This window comes from Palaemon carinicauda, chromosome 44, assembly GCF_036898095.1.
Source record: "Palaemon carinicauda isolate YSFRI2023 chromosome 44, ASM3689809v2, whole genome shotgun sequence".
Classification (NCBI taxonomy): domain Eukaryota; kingdom Metazoa; phylum Arthropoda; class Malacostraca; order Decapoda; family Palaemonidae; genus Palaemon; species Palaemon carinicauda.
Genome location: NC_090768.1, coordinates 34,599,233 through 34,618,267, shown reverse-complemented (window position 1 = coordinate 34,618,267; position 19,035 = coordinate 34,599,233). Strand labels below are relative to the sequence as shown.

At 37.7% G+C, this 19,035-nt stretch overlaps 2 protein-coding genes across 7 annotated transcripts in view; one reads left to right on the top strand and one right to left on the bottom strand.

The window, feature by feature from the left end:
- Positions 1-4,929, top strand: part of LOC137634459 (uncharacterized) — a 486,588-nt gene extending 481,659 nt beyond the window's left edge. For all 4 annotated transcript variants that reach the window (XM_068366864.1, XM_068366866.1, XM_068366865.1 and 1 more), the window contains one exon: positions 2,522-4,929. In XM_068366864.1, the coding sequence (XP_068222965.1) occupies positions 2,522-2,651 (130 nt within the window). In that variant the 3' untranslated portion in view covers positions 2,652-4,929. The remainder of the gene's footprint in view (positions 1-2,521) is intronic.
- Positions 4,930-4,932: 3 nt separating this feature from the next.
- Positions 4,933-19,035, bottom strand: part of LOC137634457 (dual oxidase-like) — a 182,919-nt gene continuing 168,816 nt past the window's right edge. For 2 of the 3 annotated variants that reach the window (XM_068366859.1, XM_068366861.1), the window contains exons 32-33: positions 14,643-14,810; positions 4,933-7,084 (exon numbers count right to left, since the gene is read on the bottom strand). In XM_068366859.1, coding sequence (XP_068222960.1) covers positions 14,685-14,810 — 126 coding nt within the window. In that variant the 3' untranslated portion in view covers positions 4,933-7,084; positions 14,643-14,684. The remainder of the gene's footprint in view (positions 7,085-14,642; positions 14,811-19,035) is intronic. The other variant, XM_068366860.1, reaches the window with a different exon arrangement.

The window sequence follows — 19,035 nt, the reverse complement described above, 5'->3', positions numbered from 1 at the left end:
AGATCAAGAAGACAAAAGGAAAGAAATCAGTATTGATCCTTGAGGAGGACAGGATCAGTTATTTGTAGAGATACCTCAAGAGGTAAGTTTCGTTCAAGTGGCCGCAATTAGAGACAAGTGTAGACATGTGGGGAGCAGTAGACAGTTCGAAGTACAAGGTTTTGAACTGATACACTGCTCGCCTGAGGACAAAGTGGAGGTACTCCTTGTAGTACCGATGGATGGGTATCTGCAAGTATGCATCCTTCAGGTTCGTGGACAGTATGATGTTTCCTGATGATAGACCTCATGATACACCTTGAATAGTGTCTTGAGAATAAACTCATTCAAACGAAAGGTTAGTGATCACATCTAGCCCTAGTTAACCTTTCTACCAAAAAGTCGACCACGGAAGGCCCGAGAATTGTTTTGGACAACTTTGAGCTCATTCTCATCCCTCTGAGGCTGCAATTTTTTTAGGGTAAATCTGGAATGTCAGTGGTGTACATGTGATGGGGGCAGAAAAGTAGCTGCTATTAATCCTGAAGGTCCTCCACACCCCTTTCTTTACTCTGTGTTGCTGTCATATTGCTCCATGGCTTGACAGGCATCCCACTATTCGGGGAAGGTTGAGAGGGGACTGTAGACTTCAGCGGCCCCTTCTTACCTCTACCACCCCTCCAGTCCGAGGCTAGGGGCAAAATGGTGAAGCATTGTCGCCTTTCTTAGAGGAAATGCAGGCTAGAAGTGTAAATCAGGCTCTGGAGGTCATAGGAGTTTTCTTCAGTGCTGATCTTTAAAGCGTGGTGGGGTTTGAAGTTCTCGCTGCCATTGCTTTTGAAGGGGCTGGGCCCTTAAAGGTAACTGCACGATGGATAAGGGTGTCAAGCCTGCCTTCCTCTACTTTTTTATCATCCCCTCCACGTTCTTCTGAAATAGAAGGACAGCAGTCTCCAGCACTGGTTCGTCCCCAAGATACAATGCCCCCTCTTCCCAACTTGATTGGTGAAGCGAGAGGTGACCGCATCCCTCCTCTTCACGGGTCAGTTGGCCCACTATTACGCCAAGGTGGTTGCGACTTAGCACCTAAAGGAATAAGTTGGTGTACTTCGTCTGCATCTCAGAATTTGCAGTATCGTGGGTTGTAACGAAGTACAGTAGGTAACAGTCTCGTAGGAGTTGTTGATCCAGGAGGTTGCTTGAAGGCTTGTTGCAGCAGCCTGAAATGCTGAGAACTATGTTCTCTCATGCTTAGTCTCTCCACAATGGGCTATTCCATCAGTATGGAATTGGGGTGATGTCCTGCTGAGGTGAAAGGTGTTCTCAGAGGCTGTCTAATTACTGTGTAATTTAGTCTAGAGCAAATCGGAGTGTGGGAACGAGTGGCACAGAGGCTTTGCCCGAGTATCTGTCACTCTGTGGAGAGGCGCCTGCTGTACGCGATGAGTCTCATCTCTACACGTAAGAGTGCTGAAATCATTCCTGAGAAATTATCTGTTCCTTTTCCTATTATATCAATGTTTTGCATGATCTCAGCATGAAATTAGATCTTTGTGTGTGTGTGTGGAAAGATCTCGGTGAGTGGACTGGGAGCTCTGGGATGGAACAAGTGACAGGTGATCATCAGTTCCTTCATTTGTGAATGTCCCTTGTTACTCAAGAACCACGATAAAGCATTGAACTAGCATTAGGTGTCCAAGTGTGATGTGCTCAATCATGTAGCATACAATCTTGCAGTGATTGGTCACACGGAGAAAAACCACGAAGGGGACGGTCATGGGAGAGACTGTACATACCATTCACTATTGAGTGAGCATAAATACCACACTGCTGGTAAGAGCAAGATCAATCGTGGGTTCTTCTTGCACCGCGAGTGAGCTTCTCTATCTTTGCGACCAAGCGACCAAGTTTCTTCAGGGAGAAATCCTGAGATGTACAGTACCTCGTCATCTAGGAGGGCGAAGAGTGCCATTTCTCATAATGACGTACTGTGTGTGTGCTCACTACAGTGTGGAGGCCAACCTCCTGTACCACGTACTGAGACACCTTATTTCTTCTTGGTGGCAGAAATACTGTAATGGTTTAGCAGGTTTAGATGTGGCCACTTAGTCCGGTATGAGACTAATCAAAGGTACCAGGTGTCGATACCTTTTATTGGTATGAGATATCAGCATGCACTGCCTCTCCTCTCTCTCCTGACTGCGTTTGCTTTGCTCGGTTTAGTAAAAGACCAAGCACAGTTTACAGAAGTGAGACCAACTGGGTTTAGTTGGTTCTTGACAATCTGAAGTTGAAGAAAGGCAGACTTATCAATCACAACTTTTAACATAATGTGTTGCACCCTATTGTCTAGGGACTTTAAATTAAACGTTTAATGTTTTTCAAAATTATTTTAGGTTTGTATTGTTAAAATTGAAAAAACAGAAATTATTTCTTAAGCATTTGAATTTGAGTACCAAGAAAAGATTTGTTTTGAACATTTACATAGCATAATAAAAAAGTAATTCAAAAGGAACTATCAATTATTTTTTCTACTTTATAGATCAATGTTGAAGCCTCGAGACATCAAACACAGAGACAAGTTACGGACTACTTTTACCTCGCATTCAGCATATGAAGACTCGCAAAACTCGTCGGGCAGCTATAAGTACTGGACTGAACCCTACCTTTAGCAGCTACCTCATAATAATTCCTATGAATGTACATACCGTAGTGGCAATTAGATAACTGTAATTATGAATTATAAAATTATTGAATGTAGAAAAAATATTTATAAAAGATTTGTTGTTACAACTGATATAGCTATTAATACCAGTTTTAACGATTTGAATTACTAAGCCAAAGAGTATAACGCTGATGGTTCAGCATCTGGAATGATGAACGTAGATCACCTGTTTTAGTTTAATTTTCCAGTTCTTAAAAACAGCAATCCTATTATGTGTTCAAGTCTCTTGTTATGGATGTTGTTGACAAGGTGTTGTTACCTTTCTTCAAGTGTTTATCTATTGACTATTTTTTATTCAAGTTTCCTTCCTTTTTCTATTAATCTAGCTGCTCTGAAAAAATACCTTTAACCCTGAATTGTTTTTGTCTATCAAATACTGAATTCAGTATACATATTGCATAATTACATATTTTCCAGATAAATATTTGACTGCCTCTGGCTTTCCTTAATTCACTATCAATATGAATGGAAGGAATGTTGAGGTATCTGCAATCTAAATGAGAATTATTAGTAAACTAGTTTTTACCATTGGCTTAGAGATTAGTTTAAATTAAGGATGTGAATGGTTTATTAGTACATTGACTTAAAAGAGTACAGCCGGCATGAACATTGCTGGTTATTTTGATGTCAAATTTTGCTACTAATAAGTCAAGCAGTGCTTCAGATTTGCATTTTAATTTTCCATTTTTCTATGTTATTAGGTTATAGTTTCTTACGGTGATGGATATTCATTTGGTCATGTTTGTACTAAAAATAATTCTGTACTCTTAATTTCATTCAATGATAAGCAATTGTAAGCGGAATCGAGTGAAAGTAGAATGTGTTTTTAATATTATGCTGATAAAAACCAAAAAAAAGGTTAAATATTGAATAATAGATATTTCTTAGGACTTGGAGGAATAAAAAGGTAGATTATAAGGTAATAAGGTAAATGTTGTTTCACTGATTCTTAAATAAAGTTGTCTAGCTCCACTTAAACTTCGTAAGTGCTGAGTTTAGATGTAAACAGTAACCGCGTACAAATACCAATTGTGCTGTGCAAACCTTAACAAAGAGAGTTTACCCTCTCAATACATTAGATCTAATGAATTTGAGATAAGTTAGCAAACTTAAGTGGGTATTTCTCTACATATAAACCATATACAGTTGTCCAAAAATATTTACTTTTTCTAATTATTTCCCTTAATTCCTGGTAAAATGTACTTACAGCTCCAATTTTATCAGTACTTATCTACGGATACAAACTAAATATTTAGTGCTTTAGATGGCCACGATTGTTTGCAAAATAAATAAAACAGTAAGCCACTAATCCACTTAAACAAGTCTTCACCACTAACCTTTCTCACTTCTTAACATTTGTTGTCTGTGGCCATTATCACACAATCTATAAACATATATCCACAGAGATCAAAGACCCACATTATTACAGGAAAAACGTGATGGTTTTCAATTTAGATGATATTTTTCCAAATGTTTTAAATCCTCCTCAATTGCTATTAAGAGAACCCACAAAATATGTAGGACCTTTCTTGCACTAAATATAATTTCTATATTTAATGATGCTGGAAATGATAATTCAGAATTAGTAAAATTTTTGGGAACTAAGGACATACATCTATCATTATTACCTTACAGTGACCAGACAGTTTAGTTAAGTTCTATTTCTTGTAATTAAAATATTTATGCAATTGTCGAGTTAAAAGCTGGTACCATTACTGTAGTTTTACTAGCAGCAATGATTTATAGCTTGAAAGATTTTAACAGGACTCCATTACATACTGAAATTTAATTTTAATTTAGAAATGGAAGAATATGTTTATGCATGTATTACTGGTATAAGGTATTAATGAATTCAGAAGCAGTTTTTTCAAGAACTTGATATGTCTCTTAATTTTCTTAATGATACACTTTAATTGAATTTTATTAATGTATTCCAGAGATGAATTTAACAATGCAACTGAAATGCAAGTGTTCAAACATTTTCCTGTGAACAAATCTTGAGACCTTGTTAAAATAACAATAAATCATAGTTAAGTGAAGAACATGAAAGTTTTTGTACTGGATTTATAGGCTTTGCTCAATTCCTATAATTATTAGCGAGGTCAAAAAACAGATGTAACAGTACTAGTAATTACTGTAATCTTATTTCACTTTATACAAGTAACAACTTATAGACTAGTGTGGTGATTGAGATTAATTTGAAAATAATGAACTTATAAATTTAATGTTTCTTTCATAACCTTGATATGATTAATGTTACACTGCTTTCAAATCATTATGACCCCAAGGTAGTTTCATAGCAACACTAAATAATATAACTATATTCTTGTCCCAGATGTTCCCAGGTTCTCCACCGTTTTGATTCTCAGCGAAAAGATGAGTAAAATGAAGTAAGCACAATCTAAATCAGCCTTGAGGGTGGAGGAGGGGAAAAAAATGTCCATCCTATCGTGCTGTCTTGCCCTGGGTGAGGACTTGATGAAAACTAGTCAACTATCACTCCTCCTCAAGGAAGAACTTGAGTCTTGGTGAAGTAGGGATCTTAGCAAACTTTTCCTCTAGTGACGTTTCATTTCCAGTAGGTTTTCAGACGTCTGGGAGGAAAGGATCTACAAAGATAGTCATCATCACTGGTAATTAGTTTGAATCTTACACTTCAGAAAGGACACCAGCTGATTTCTTCACTCAAGTGGTTTACTACTGCACTAATTGTTCAGTAGCTACTTTCAACTTGGTAACAGTAGAAGAGACACTTTAGGTAAGCTCTTTCAGGAGAAGGACACTTCAAAATCAAAGTAGTTCCATAACCTATGTACATGGTCTTCCACAGTCTTAGGTTAGCGTTCTCTTGCTTGAGGGTACACTTTTGGGCACTATTCTATCAGTTTCCTTTCCTCAATGGGTTATTTTCCAACTAGGGTTGTAGCTTACGAGCTTCTATGAGTTATTAATTATACTGAAGGCTGTTTTCAATACTAACTAGATACCAAGAAAAGGGTATTTTCTCTATTCAGTGAATGTTAGGAGAGCATTTGGATAGAGGCAACTGTAGCCAAGATGAACATTCCATCTCTAAAGTCCTTGACTGGGGCAGGTAGAATGTACAGTTGGAGAAGCCTTTACAACAGGTGGAAAATCTTCAGCTGTTGAGCTCAGAAGCAGCTCCAGTAAAGACAACCCCCACCACGTATTGGTTTGCCCTCCCTCAAGCAACCATAATTTCAGACATCACTGAGGAGTGGCTTTAAATGGCAGGCCTTTGGACTAGTGGCTAAGCAGCTTTTATAAAGGCCAAGTCTGTCCTCGGCTTCATCATGAGGTAATGACAACTGTTAAGAAAAAAATTTGGCATGTTTCTTCTGCATCAATTTCTGGGTCTCTAATCAGATAGCTGTAAAAGAACATAATACAGTACTATTTTCCTGTAGGACAGCCCAACTGTCAGCAGAAACTAAGCAACACTATTTTTCTGTCGGCAGCTCAACTCTCAGCAGAAGACTGCAACTGGCCACTGCAGTACTCTTGCGGTCTTCAATTTTGAAGTTGAAAGAGCACATGAAACCAGATATGCCTCAGGGAGATATCCTTTTATCTCACAATAGGTGGACAACTATGGTTCCCCTGATAAGGGAGGTAAGAGGAATTTAGATGAAACATCACTAATGACAGTTTTCCTAATGGGATTTACCTACAGAACCTTTGAAGATTGTGGCAAGAGATTGGAGGAGAATTGTGTGCTGTAAACTATTTATCATCAAAAGTAAGAGTATACAACTATGGCATACTGATGGAATCAGGGTAGTGTACAATCTGAGTCTGGCTGAAATTTTTGAAACCAGAAGCAAATTAGTTCACCTTGGTAAAATTTGTCACGGGAAGCCATAACCCAATATAAAATCATCTTTGGAGTGGAATATAATGGAAGTTAATCCGTTCAGTGCCACCTGTGGAGGATTGAGACCCCAAGGATTTAAGATGGCACACAAATACAAAGTGAGATTGCTAGCTTTAGCTTGACGGACAAATGAATCTGGTAACATTCGGGACATGGATTTAGGTACATAAATGATTTACAAGTTTACCTAAACAAACAATTAATAAACAGATTTTTTTGATGCAAGAAATCTAATAATACAATATGTTTGGTTTGCTCCAATGTAGTGACTGATGAGCATAAACAAAAATAGTTTTAAACAAAATATCCCAAAGAGTTTTGAAACTTATCTTCTCAATACACACTTCTTGCTTTACCAAAGGTGGTTCTTAAATCCTAGAGACAACAATCCACTGTAGAAGAAGGCGACTCTGGTAGACACATTTGCGTACATCAGCTTAGGTCCTTGGGGATGAACAAGTAACTGTTTAGGTAGGATGATCCTGCTGTGGAATAGCCATAAAGTTAGAAAAGGAAAATGAGCATATATATATTTGAGCTCTACAAATAAGATTTAATTTTTTCAAAACAATTGTTTCCTATTTTTCAGGGAATATGCATATTGTTTGGCCATAGTTTCAGTTAAATTCTCAATTCCTTGTCCTTTGTCTTTTGGGGTATTATCCCACTAGCTCTGTTGTCATATCCCATTTTCCTTATGCAGAGTGTCTCTTGCTTTTCAGGCAGGCTAAATCATAGATATTTGACGGTCTCCATATACAGTAACCAAGAAAATTCCTATTACAAACCCATTACAATAATTTAACCTACTTGAATAGCAACTAAGGCTGGAAATGTGTAGAGCTGCTGACACTGCACAAGGAAAAGGGATGTGAAGACATGAGCTAATACAATGTAACTCCAAAGGGCTTACAGGGGGTTAGGGAGTCAAGAATTGGAGTGGAGCCCTGTAGGGTCAGACAATATGCACATTTTTTGAAAGACATAAAAGAGGGAGACATTAAAATCTGCATATTGAGGAAGGGGTAAATACATACATACATACATATACCAAGGGACTTCCCCCAATTTTTGGGGGGTAGCCGACATCAACAAATGAAACAAAAACAAAAAGGGGACCTTTACTCTCTACGTTCCTCCAGCCTAACAAGGGAATCAACCGAGTTCAGCTGGTACTGCTAGGGTGCCACAGCCCACCCTCCCACATTATCCACCACAGATGAAGCTTCATAATGCTGAATCCCCTACTGCTGCTACCTCCGCGGTCATCGGAGGCAGCAGCAGGGCCTACCGGAACTGCGTCACAATCGCTCGCCATTCATTCCCATTTCTAGCACGCTCTCTTGCCTCTCTCACATCTATCCTCCTATCACCCAGAGCTTCCTTCACTCCATCCATCCACCCAAACCTTGGCCTTCCTCTTGTACTTCTCCCATCAACTCTTGCATTCATCACCTTCTTTAGCAGACAGCCATTTTCCATTCTCTCAACATGGCCAAACCACCTCAACACATTCATATCCACTCTAGCTGCTAACTCATTTCTTACACCCGTTCTCACTCTCACCACTTCGTTCCTAACCCTATCTACTCGAGATACACCAGCCATACTCCTTAGACACTTCATCTCCAACACATTCAATTTCTGTCTCTCCGTCACTTTCATTCCCCACAACTCCGATCCATACATCACAGTTGGTACAATCACTTTCTCGTATAGAACTCTCTTTACATTCATGCCCAACCCTCTATTTTTTACTACCCCCTTAACTGCCCCCAACACTTTGCAACCTTCATTCACTCTCTGACGTACATTTGCTTCCACTCCACCATTTGCTGCAACAACAGACCCCAAGTACTTAAACTGATCCACCTCTTCAAGTAACTCTCCCCATTCAACATGACATTCAACCTTGCACCACCTTCCCTTCTCGAACATCTCATAACCTTACTCTTACCCACATTAACTCTCAACTTCCTTCTCTCACACACTCTTCCAAATTCTGTCACTAATCGGCCAAGCTTCTCTTCCGCGTCTGCAACCAGTACAGTATCATCCGCAAACAACAACTGATTTACCTCCCATTCATGATTATTCTCGTCTACCAGTTTTAATCCTCGTCCAAGCACTCAAGCATTCACCTCTCTCACCACTCCATCAACATACAAGTTAAACAACCACGGTGACATCACACATCCCTGTCTCAGCCCCACTCTCACCGGAAACCAATCACTCGCTTCATTTCCTATCCTAACACATGCTTTACTACCTTTGTAGAAACTTTTCACTGCTTGCAACAACCTTCCACCAACTCCATATAACCTCATCACATTCCACATTGCTTCCCTATCAACTCTATCATACGCTTTCTCCAGATCCATAAACGCAACATACACCTCCTTACCTTTTGCTAAATATTTCTCGCATATGCCTTACTGTAAAAATCTGATTCATACAACCCCTACCTCTTCTAAAACCACCCTGTATTTCTAAGATTGCATTCTCTGTTTTATCCTTAATCCTATTAATCATTACTCTACCATACACTTTTCCAACTACGCTTAACAATCTAATACCTCTTGAATTACAACACTCATGCACATCTCCCTTACCCTTATATAGTGGTACAATACATGCACAAACCCAATCTACTGGTACCATTGACAACACAAAACACAAATTAAACAATCTCACCAAACATTCAAGTACAGTCACACCCCCTTCCTTCAACATCTCAGCTCTCACACCATCCATACCAGACGCTTTTCCTACTCTCGTTTCATCTAGTGCTCTCCTCACTTCATCTATTGTAATCTCTCTCTCATTCTCATCTCCCATCACTGGCACCTCAACACCTGCAACAGCAATTATATCTGCCTCCCTATTATCCTCAACATTCAGTAAACTTTCAAAATATTCCTCCCATCTTTTCCTTGCTTCCTCTCCTTTTAACAACCTTCCATTTCCATCTTTCACTGTCTCTTCAATTCTTGAGCCAGCCTTCCTTACTCTCTTCACTTCTTTCCAAAACTTCTTCTTATTCTCTTCATATGAATGACCTAATCCCTGACCCCACCTCAGGTCAGCTGCCCTCTTTGCCTTACGTACCTTGCGCTTTACTTCCATATTTTTCTCTTTATATTTTTCATACTTCTCTATACTATTACTCTGCAGCCATTCTTCAAAAGCCCTCTTTTTCTCTTCCACTTTTACCTTCACTCCTTCATTCCACCATTCACTGCCCTTCCTCATGCTGCCTCCAACAACCTTCTTGCCACACACATCACTTGTCAGCGGGAGTTTACTTGAGTAACTAAAAGAATCCCCAGGGTATACAAGTGAAAAGACTTCCACAGCTATTCCAAGAACAATACGAGTAATTTGGAACTTGAAGGACACCATAAGAAGAACGTCTGGAGATCTACAACTCAGGAATTTCAGCATCATACAATGCATACAAGATCAATTAACCTGAGCCAAAAGATATCCGAAACTGAACACTTTTACCATAGCAAGTCTAAGAGGGGTAAAAAAAAAAGTTTAAATTAGATGAAAGGAAAAAAATTGCCATTCTTTCAGATTCAGAAGAACAAGAAGCAAAAAGAAGAATAAACAAGTTGAAGAAAGCTTTAGTTTTGAAGCAGAGTGAACCAAAATAATTGTCTGAGGAATTTAATAGGGGGGCTAAAGTCAGATAATTTCAGAGGTAACCAGCCTCCAACTAAGAGGTCCTGAAATATACAGGTAATCATCACATCTAGAACATGGGGCACAAACATGTGACCACTAAGGCCTCAAAGCCAGTCGCATTGAGTAAAAGAGCTGTCTTTTCAAGTTATATTGCCTCAAAGCCAGTCGCATTGAGTAAAAGAGCTGTCTTTTCAAGTTATTATCATGAAGTAATGAAAAAGGTTATACTAGAATAAGTTTCTTTGTTGCTCCAACAACAACAATTCCTAGGCTAATCATACTTCTTGTAAGGACATTTCCAAGTGTGGTGGAAGATCCCATTTTTCAAACAAAAAGTTTTTACTCCCTTTCTAATGTTCAAAGGAGGCTCTTTGGGTTAAAACAGGCTATTAAAGAGGTCCTTGAGATTATGGAATCACTGGAGCTTTTGGGAATGGAACTTTTCTGTCATAAAAGAATGAGAGAGCTGCTCTCTCTCTCCTTGTAAACATCTTTTTCTATCATACACAAACGAGTTCCTTGCTTCCTCCCCGTGAGGATTTCTTTTCAGTCGAGAAGTACTTTAATTTCTGGAAGTGAGTAGAACCATCATTTTTTTTTTTTTGATGAATGGAGGTTGGAAGTGCAGCCATTCACCTGACTTTGGCATGAGAAAAGAAAATTCTTTAGCCAAATCTGAATATCAAAGAAATGGACCTGATATATAATTGATCAGAGCCCCTGCAGGGCTGCATTGGAAATGAGATGATCATGAACTGGCAGTTGGGGAGAAGTTTGTGATGAGGAAGGTGCATGAGAAATCGTCACTGACCATCATGAGGGAGTGGAAAGAGCATTAAATAGAGTTTGTCCTTCGGTGAGGTTGTCTTTGATCACCATAAGACCTGTTTTTAGAAAATAAGGCTACTTCAGTAACACAGAATACTGAAAAATGGTAGTTATGAAAACTTCCAAAGGGTTAACTGAAGCTGTCATGGAAATAGAATACCATTGCCAGAGCAAAAATAGAAATCTAGTACAGTACAAACAGTTATCAGTATAATACTTGATTTTATATCCTATATAATTAAAAATTAACATCAAAGTGTTTTATCTAAAAGTGGAAAATTCATTGGAAATGAACTCCATTCATTGCAATAAGTTTGTCAATGCTAAGCAAGATAGAATATAAATATCCATAGGTACATGCAACACGTATTTCAAGAAAATCACAAACTACAGATTCTAAATATTTTACATATTCTACTGTGAGCTTAATTCCAACACTGATTTTACAAAATATATGCTTGTAAAGATTTTCAGCAACATCAGTAAAGACATGGGCTTACTAATAAACACAAGTAGTAAGGAAATGAGCAACGAAATCTAGTTAAAAAAAAAAAGGATACCTATCCTGTTGCCCTAGTTAAAAAAAAAATTAAAACAAAAATATTTTCTAATCACTACAATTGAATTTCAATAACAGAATTTATTATTTCTATATTAACCTGATGTTCATATTGCTTCTTCACTAGAAGCTCAGTTTATTGGCATTTGACCATAAAATGTAAAATATTACTAATCTTTTTTCCTTTGAATAAACATACCTCTATGAAATTAATGCGATACTCAAGCAATAACAGGCAAGGAGTGAAATAGTGACACCCCAAAGGGGGTCTGTAATTTCAGTCTCAAAGGCAAACTATTCCCTATCCTCTTGACATTACAGGTCAATGAGGAGGAGGTAGGGATGTACAGCGTGGTCCAAAAGTATGTGGACTGTATATGAAATAGGTTATATCATTACCAGCGTATAAAATTTAATTGCCAATGTTAGTAAATACAATTGTATGTATATGTAATCTCGAAATAAATGTAATAATTTACTGTGCACCTACTTTTGGACCAACCTATATATGAACAAATTTTATTACTAAAATTCAGTTTATTTCTATGAATCTCTCCTTATATTCATATTGCTGACTCTCACACTCTAATGAAGGTGAGATGTCACTGAAGGAAAGACATAGGTCATTTATAGAATTTAAAATATAAAATAAAATTTTAGATAACTATCTATACATCTACCATGGCACTTTGTTTATTGACCAATATTTACCATTCATATATGAAAAGATTAGAAATTTTATGCTCTAAAAATTTATAGGAAATTTTGTTAAATTATAGACACATAAAAATGGGCAATTTTTCTATTATTGTCAATATATTTGGAAAAAATGTACATATAAAAAAAATGGGCAATCTTTACTATTATTGCCAATATGTTTGGAAAAAAATATACAAACAAAAATGAGGATGAATTGGGAAATTCTGTTTTATAAAATTTTTGATAAAATTATATTTAAAGTGCTTCTCGAAGAAAATTATTCAAGAAATAAAAGTACATTAAGTTTGAAATGACCCAAAATAACATTGTTTTAATGGGATAGAGTCGCACCCTTTAGGCATACTATTAGGGTATTTTGTAGCGATAAGGTTATGCAAGATATAAAGGGAAGATATTTCATCACATTCGGCATCATTTTGTTTTCTTCATCCTCATCTTCCAGTATCGAAGAATGAATTGAGATGTTATTTACTGGCATTCTTGCTAGTTTATAACTGGTACGGAAGCAAATGCAGATGTGTTATTAAGACTCATTTGGGCAGTACAAGCGCTAGTACGATTACATTTATTTACTTAAGTTTACCCATGATGAGCTAGTAACTGAGCTTGCTAACAAATGAAGTGCACTGCCACCTGAAACATGATGCAACTGATCAACTTTTGTTGAAAGTTCATCAGCAACATTAAGGGCTAAGAGAATCATACGATAAGCCACACTATCCACACATGAAACATTGTTGCCAACTGTACTTATATACCGTATAGAATATAAATAAGTTATATTTATGACAAATATATTAAAATTTTTCATGAGCAATTTAGTTAGGAACATTGAATTATGAAATGTAAGGTTGCTTAAGACTGCTTACTTAGGAGGGATATTAGGATCAAGACTACTAACTCTGCTTTCTGCTGCACAAATTTAGTTGTTTAAAGGGTGGCTAGATTGCAAAGGTTAACAGCAAAAGGATAAAAAATGAATAAAGAATTTGAGCCTCTGAAGAGGACCTCAACTCTACCGGTAAGGTGCAGTAAACATTCAGAATCCTTACTGAATGGAACATTACCCCCACTAAACCCAACTTGAGAAGTCAGGTTAGGGTTAGCAACCAGGCATGTAAGATCAGAATTGCAGTACAGTATACAGCCTGTAAGAGAAGATTCAGTGGCCTGAGACTTAACAAAGGAATCTAATAGGTTAAAAGCTTTTAAGCTCATTGCTATTAAATTTTGACAGGTTAAATGCTGTATTAGAAAATAGTGCTAGTGTGTCATTATTGTCAACATCTCCACTATAGACAAACAACAAGGTCACTATTTTCTAGATTTCCCCATGAACTAAAAGCAAACTTTGACCAAGAGATAACTTTCCATGAGAGGAACAGTGAGGTAATCAAACTCCTCACAACAGCTATTTAAATGTCAAAGTACTGTCCCTATGCAGTAATAGCTAACAATTCCAGAGGGAGACAACTAAAATATATCACAATTTGGAGCCTGGTAAACAGAGTATATTTAAACATGTGACACAGATTGAAATAACAAAGAGCCTCTGGTGCAACACACTTGCTTCCTGGCATTAACCGTTAGTGTGTCGCATTACTTTACTAGAAACAGGTCTATTGAAAGGAAAGATGGGGAGTTTAAATTTTAAGGGTAAATATTGATAAAACAAGTTTCTGGAGAAGAAGCAATATGAACATCAGAGATGGTTCATAGAAATACAAGTTATACAATATCTAAAAAGAAAAATCTATCAAACTATGATTTTACAGGTCCTATCTCTTTCCATCAATGTAGGAGTCAGCACTAAGAATATCAAAGTTTGAAAGAAATAAACAGAATTTTAATGATACAATTTATTAATTCTATGCTCACCAGATGTTTGTAACATGAACCCCCTCCTCCCCACAGACTAGTGATGACAAAATACTAGTGATCTAGTCTAGTCTAAAAGACTGAAAAGACGAAGGAACTATGGGATACTCACACCTAGATTGTTGCCATCAACTGCCAGATTACCTTAATATTTAACTAGAGAGGAAGAAAATGAGAAGTATTTTAATCTTCGCATTGACATCGGCATTTAAATAGCCTAAAGAGAAAAGCACTATGAACATCAGGGGAGTATAAGAATAAAGAAGATTATAATTAAAATTAAATTTTTATATAAAGTATACATACAATAAAGGAAATGAAAAAAAAAAATATCTTAATTAGATGCAACTGAGATTTCAATAACTTACCTGCCACCAGTACACACACATTAACACATGTCAACACATTCATTAAAAGTTTTCGTAGTAGTGTTTGAAACATGCACACGAAATTTTTCTATTCAACCTGTGACAAGCTTGATCTACAGTTTCACTGATCATATAAGATCCACAGGTAAAAACGCCATATACTTTTGCCTGTACAAAGTATAAAAAATATATAATCCATTATTATATGAATTACAGTATATAAAAGGCAAGTGATTTAAAATAATGGAAACCTACATCAATTAGGACCAACAGCAAGATCAAATTACTTAAATTCTTAAAAGAGGTAAAATCAGGAACAGTATTTAACAATTAGGATATAAAGTAATGTAACAAATCAGATGGACAACACTGATTACTGCTATTAAACTATGCTACTGAATTCACATTTTTATGCTACAAAATGGTTATTATTTGTTATAAAGAAAATACCACTAAATTAACATTCAGAATCTGCACAAGGACAATTCCAGGTCAAGTAACTTATTTGTCAGATGACATTGTGTTAAAAAAAGCATAAACAATTCGTAATCCAAGATAAACTTACTGATGTAAATACTATATGAAAACCATAGACCAGTACCGTATATACTCGTGTAATGTTCAACTTTTGAAGGCCTATTTTTCAGTTAAAAAAGTAAGGGTCGAACATTACACGAGATATATATTTGAAAAAGTAAAAATTTCTGGCCTACCGGTAGGTAAACGTAAGCTAGGCTTACGCGAACATTACCCTAGCCTATGCTACCTACCCGTAGGTAATCGTAGGCTATGCTTACACGTATATAAGGCTACCTACCGGTAGGTAAACATAGGCTAGGCCTATATATACAGTACTAACCATGTTCATTTAACACCACGCATATTATTAGCATGGATTTTATTTCCTAAACCATCATAAATAGTTTTTTCTGCTACGAGTAATGACTTTACCATAACGCAGCAGGTATGAAACTAGCAAACAGTCGGATTGCGTATGTTATAACGTGATATGGTTAATGAAAAAATTAGGCTCATTTTATTTAATTGGTATGGTACATTAATTGTTATTAATAATAAACCCCCCCAAAATTTCTTAATTGAATCCACATTTTTTCTCTAAGTTCGAACGCTAGTTTCGGTAACTCCAAACATTTTTGCAGCTTGAACGTTATTTGTCGTTTCAGCAGCTGCAATAAATTGAAGCTTGAATTTTGCAGTAAATTTTCTATATTTCTTGAGAGGTTATGTGTAAATTCTTATTCATATACATTGTGAGGAAAAAAACTACTAGCATAACGGATAATTATAATTACCGTAATTACCTGCAATTACCGGTAATGGTAGTTTGTTACGCAAAACAATGGACTAATTTTGTTTGCTACTTGTAGTGTTTGCTTGTTTTTGAAAGCTATTAGGCAGTGATGATAATCGGCTGTTCGCAACTAAAGTGTTCGCTAGAAAATGTGCGCTGAATACTCACTTGTTATTGTAAACAGATGTTAGTATTAAGTGTTGCTCCGATTTGTTTTATGCATTTGTTTGCTGCGCTCTGGCATAACCCCTACTTTGTTGGTAATTATGGTATGTTGGAGATAAAAGACCATTGAGGCATAACCTCTAGCCTACTGCCAAAATCAAGACTCGAACATTACATGAGGTATATGATGAATTCATGATTTTGAAGGCAAAATAGGGGGGTCAAACATTACACGAGTAAATACGGGTATGGTTCGGTACCTTCCATGTCTACAGCTATGATTCACCTTATAGCAATGTGACTTTCCTATGCATTCCCAGGAATCCTTCTAGTGATACATTAATAAACAACAAAGCTTTAGCTATGGCATTTCATATGGTTCATAATTCAGAGGTGACTCCTGCAAACCTTCTTTTCATAATGGTTGTTCTGGTAGAAGACACCAAGAAATCACTTGTAATTTCTTCTGCTGGTACATCTGCTACCTCCCTTGATTTCATTCTTTGTAATTGTTGTATAGAGGGCAGAGTAAGGGAGTGTGAATATGTAGAGGTGTTTCTTTCTCCTGGTCATTTACTTTGTTTTTGTTGTCTCTAGACTGCAGGAAGGGTAAAAGAAAGGTCCTGGAACTTAGCTCCTTGTAAGAAGTTTCACATGGCTTCACAGAAGTGCCACTCTTCATTGAAGAGAAGTGATGGTGTTTGCTTGCAGTTTGGTAAGCTTATCACTGTGATCAAGGTAGATCTGAAGGTACATGAATTTCCTACAAACTCTTGGGAGTGGAGTTCCTCTTTAGATTTTTAGAGGAGTTAACACCGCTTGCAGGTTCTAGTCATCTAGGTTTTGGCAAACCTCTTTGTGAAGTCTGATGTTATGGGCATGACCACTTACAATTATGTGACAATGGATCTGATTCTTACATCCTGACAATGTATATTGAGGTGACTGGCATGCATATTACTGTGCACCAACATAGGGTACTAAGCCAAGTTATTTAAGCTCATATGTCACTGTGCTTGAAAATGATATTTTGATTATAAAATAAATTTTTGAATATACTTACCCGGTGAATATATAATAGCTGACGTCTCCGACGGCTCGACAGATTCCAAAAAACTCGCGAGCGATCGCCATGAAGGTAGCGGGTGTGCCCACCAGCGCCGACTATCGGCCAGATACCGCATATACATGTAAACAGCTCCAGTTCTTCTCATCCCGCTGGGTCTCTATCGGGGAGGAAGGGGGGGCCTTTAATTTATATATTCACCGGGTAAGTATATTCAAAAATTTATTTTATAATCAAAATATCATTTTTAAATATTAAACTTAGCCGGTGAATATATAATAGCTGATTCACACCCATGGTGGTGGGTAGAGACCAGTATTAATACAGTTTACGGCGTATATGCTTAGAGTTTTTGACAGTTATATCATAACAAAACCCAAATAAATATAGGTACCTGGTAAGGAAGCTGACTCTGACGATTACTCTGCCTTGTTAGTCCGCTTTCCTCACGAAGCCCAGCCATCCTCTTAGGATGCTGAAAGACTCCCAGGAGCTGAAGTATCCAGGACGACAACCCATACAACAGGACCTCATCAAAACCCTTAATCTAGGCGCTCTCAAGAAATGACATTTGACCACCCGCCAAATCAAAAAGGATGCGAAAGGCTTCTTAGCCTTCCGTACAACCCAATTAAAAACATTTCAAGAGAAGATTAAAAGGATATTGGAATTAAGGGAATGTAGTGGTAGAACCCTCACCCACTACTGCACTCGCTGCAACGAATGGACCCAGTGTGTAGCAGTCCTCATAAAGAGTCTGGACATCTTTTAAGTAAAATGACGCGAATACCGACTTGCTTCTCCAAAAGGTCGGGTCCATAATACTTCGCAGAGATCTGTTTTGCTTAAAGGCCACGGAAGTTGCTATAGCTCTTACTTCGTGCGTCTTAACCTTAAGCAAGCAACGGTCTTTTTCACTCAAGTGAGAATGAGCCTCTCGGATTAAAAATCTAATAAAATATGACAAAGCATTCTTTGACATAGGCAATGAAGGCTTCTTAACTGAGCACCACAAGGCCTCAGATCCACCTCGTAAGGATTTAGTCCGAGCTAAATAAAACTTCAGAGCTCTAACTGGACACAGCACTCTTTCAAGCTCGTTGCCTACGATCTCTGACAGGCAAGGTATATCAAATGACTTAGGCCAAGGACGAGAAGGCAGTTCATTTTTGGCCAAGAAACCAAGCTGAAGTGAACATGTGGCTTTATCTGTGGAAAAGCCGATGTTCCTACTGAAGGCATGGATCTCACTGACCCTTTAGCCGAAGCCAAGCACACTAAGAAAAGCGTCTTGAGGGTGAGATCCTTCAGGGAGGCTGAATGTAATGGCTCAAACCTGTCGGACATTAGGAACCTTAGGACCACGTCTAAGTTCCATCCAGGAGTTGCCATACGACGCTCCTTAGAGGTCTCGAAAGACTTAAGGAGATCTTAGAGATCTTTATTATTGGAAAGATCTAAGCCTCTATGTCTGAATACAGACGCCAACATGCTCCTGTAGCCCTTAATAGTGGGTGCTGAGAGGGAGCGAACATTTCTCAGATGTAGGAGAAAATCTGCGATTTGGGCTACAGAGGTACTGGAAGAGGAAATAGATGCTGACTTGCACCAGTCTCTAAAGACTTCCCACTTCGACTGGTATACTTGATGGTAGAAGCTCTCCTAGCTCTCGCAATCGCTCTGGCTGCCTCCTTCGAAAATCCTCGAGCTCTTGAGAGTCTTTCGATAGTCTGAAGGCAGTCAGACGAAGAGCGGGGAGGCTCTGATGAAGACTCCTTACGTGGGGCTGCCGTAAGAGATCCATCCTTAAAGGTAGACTCCTTGGAACGTATACCAGCCATTGAAGTACC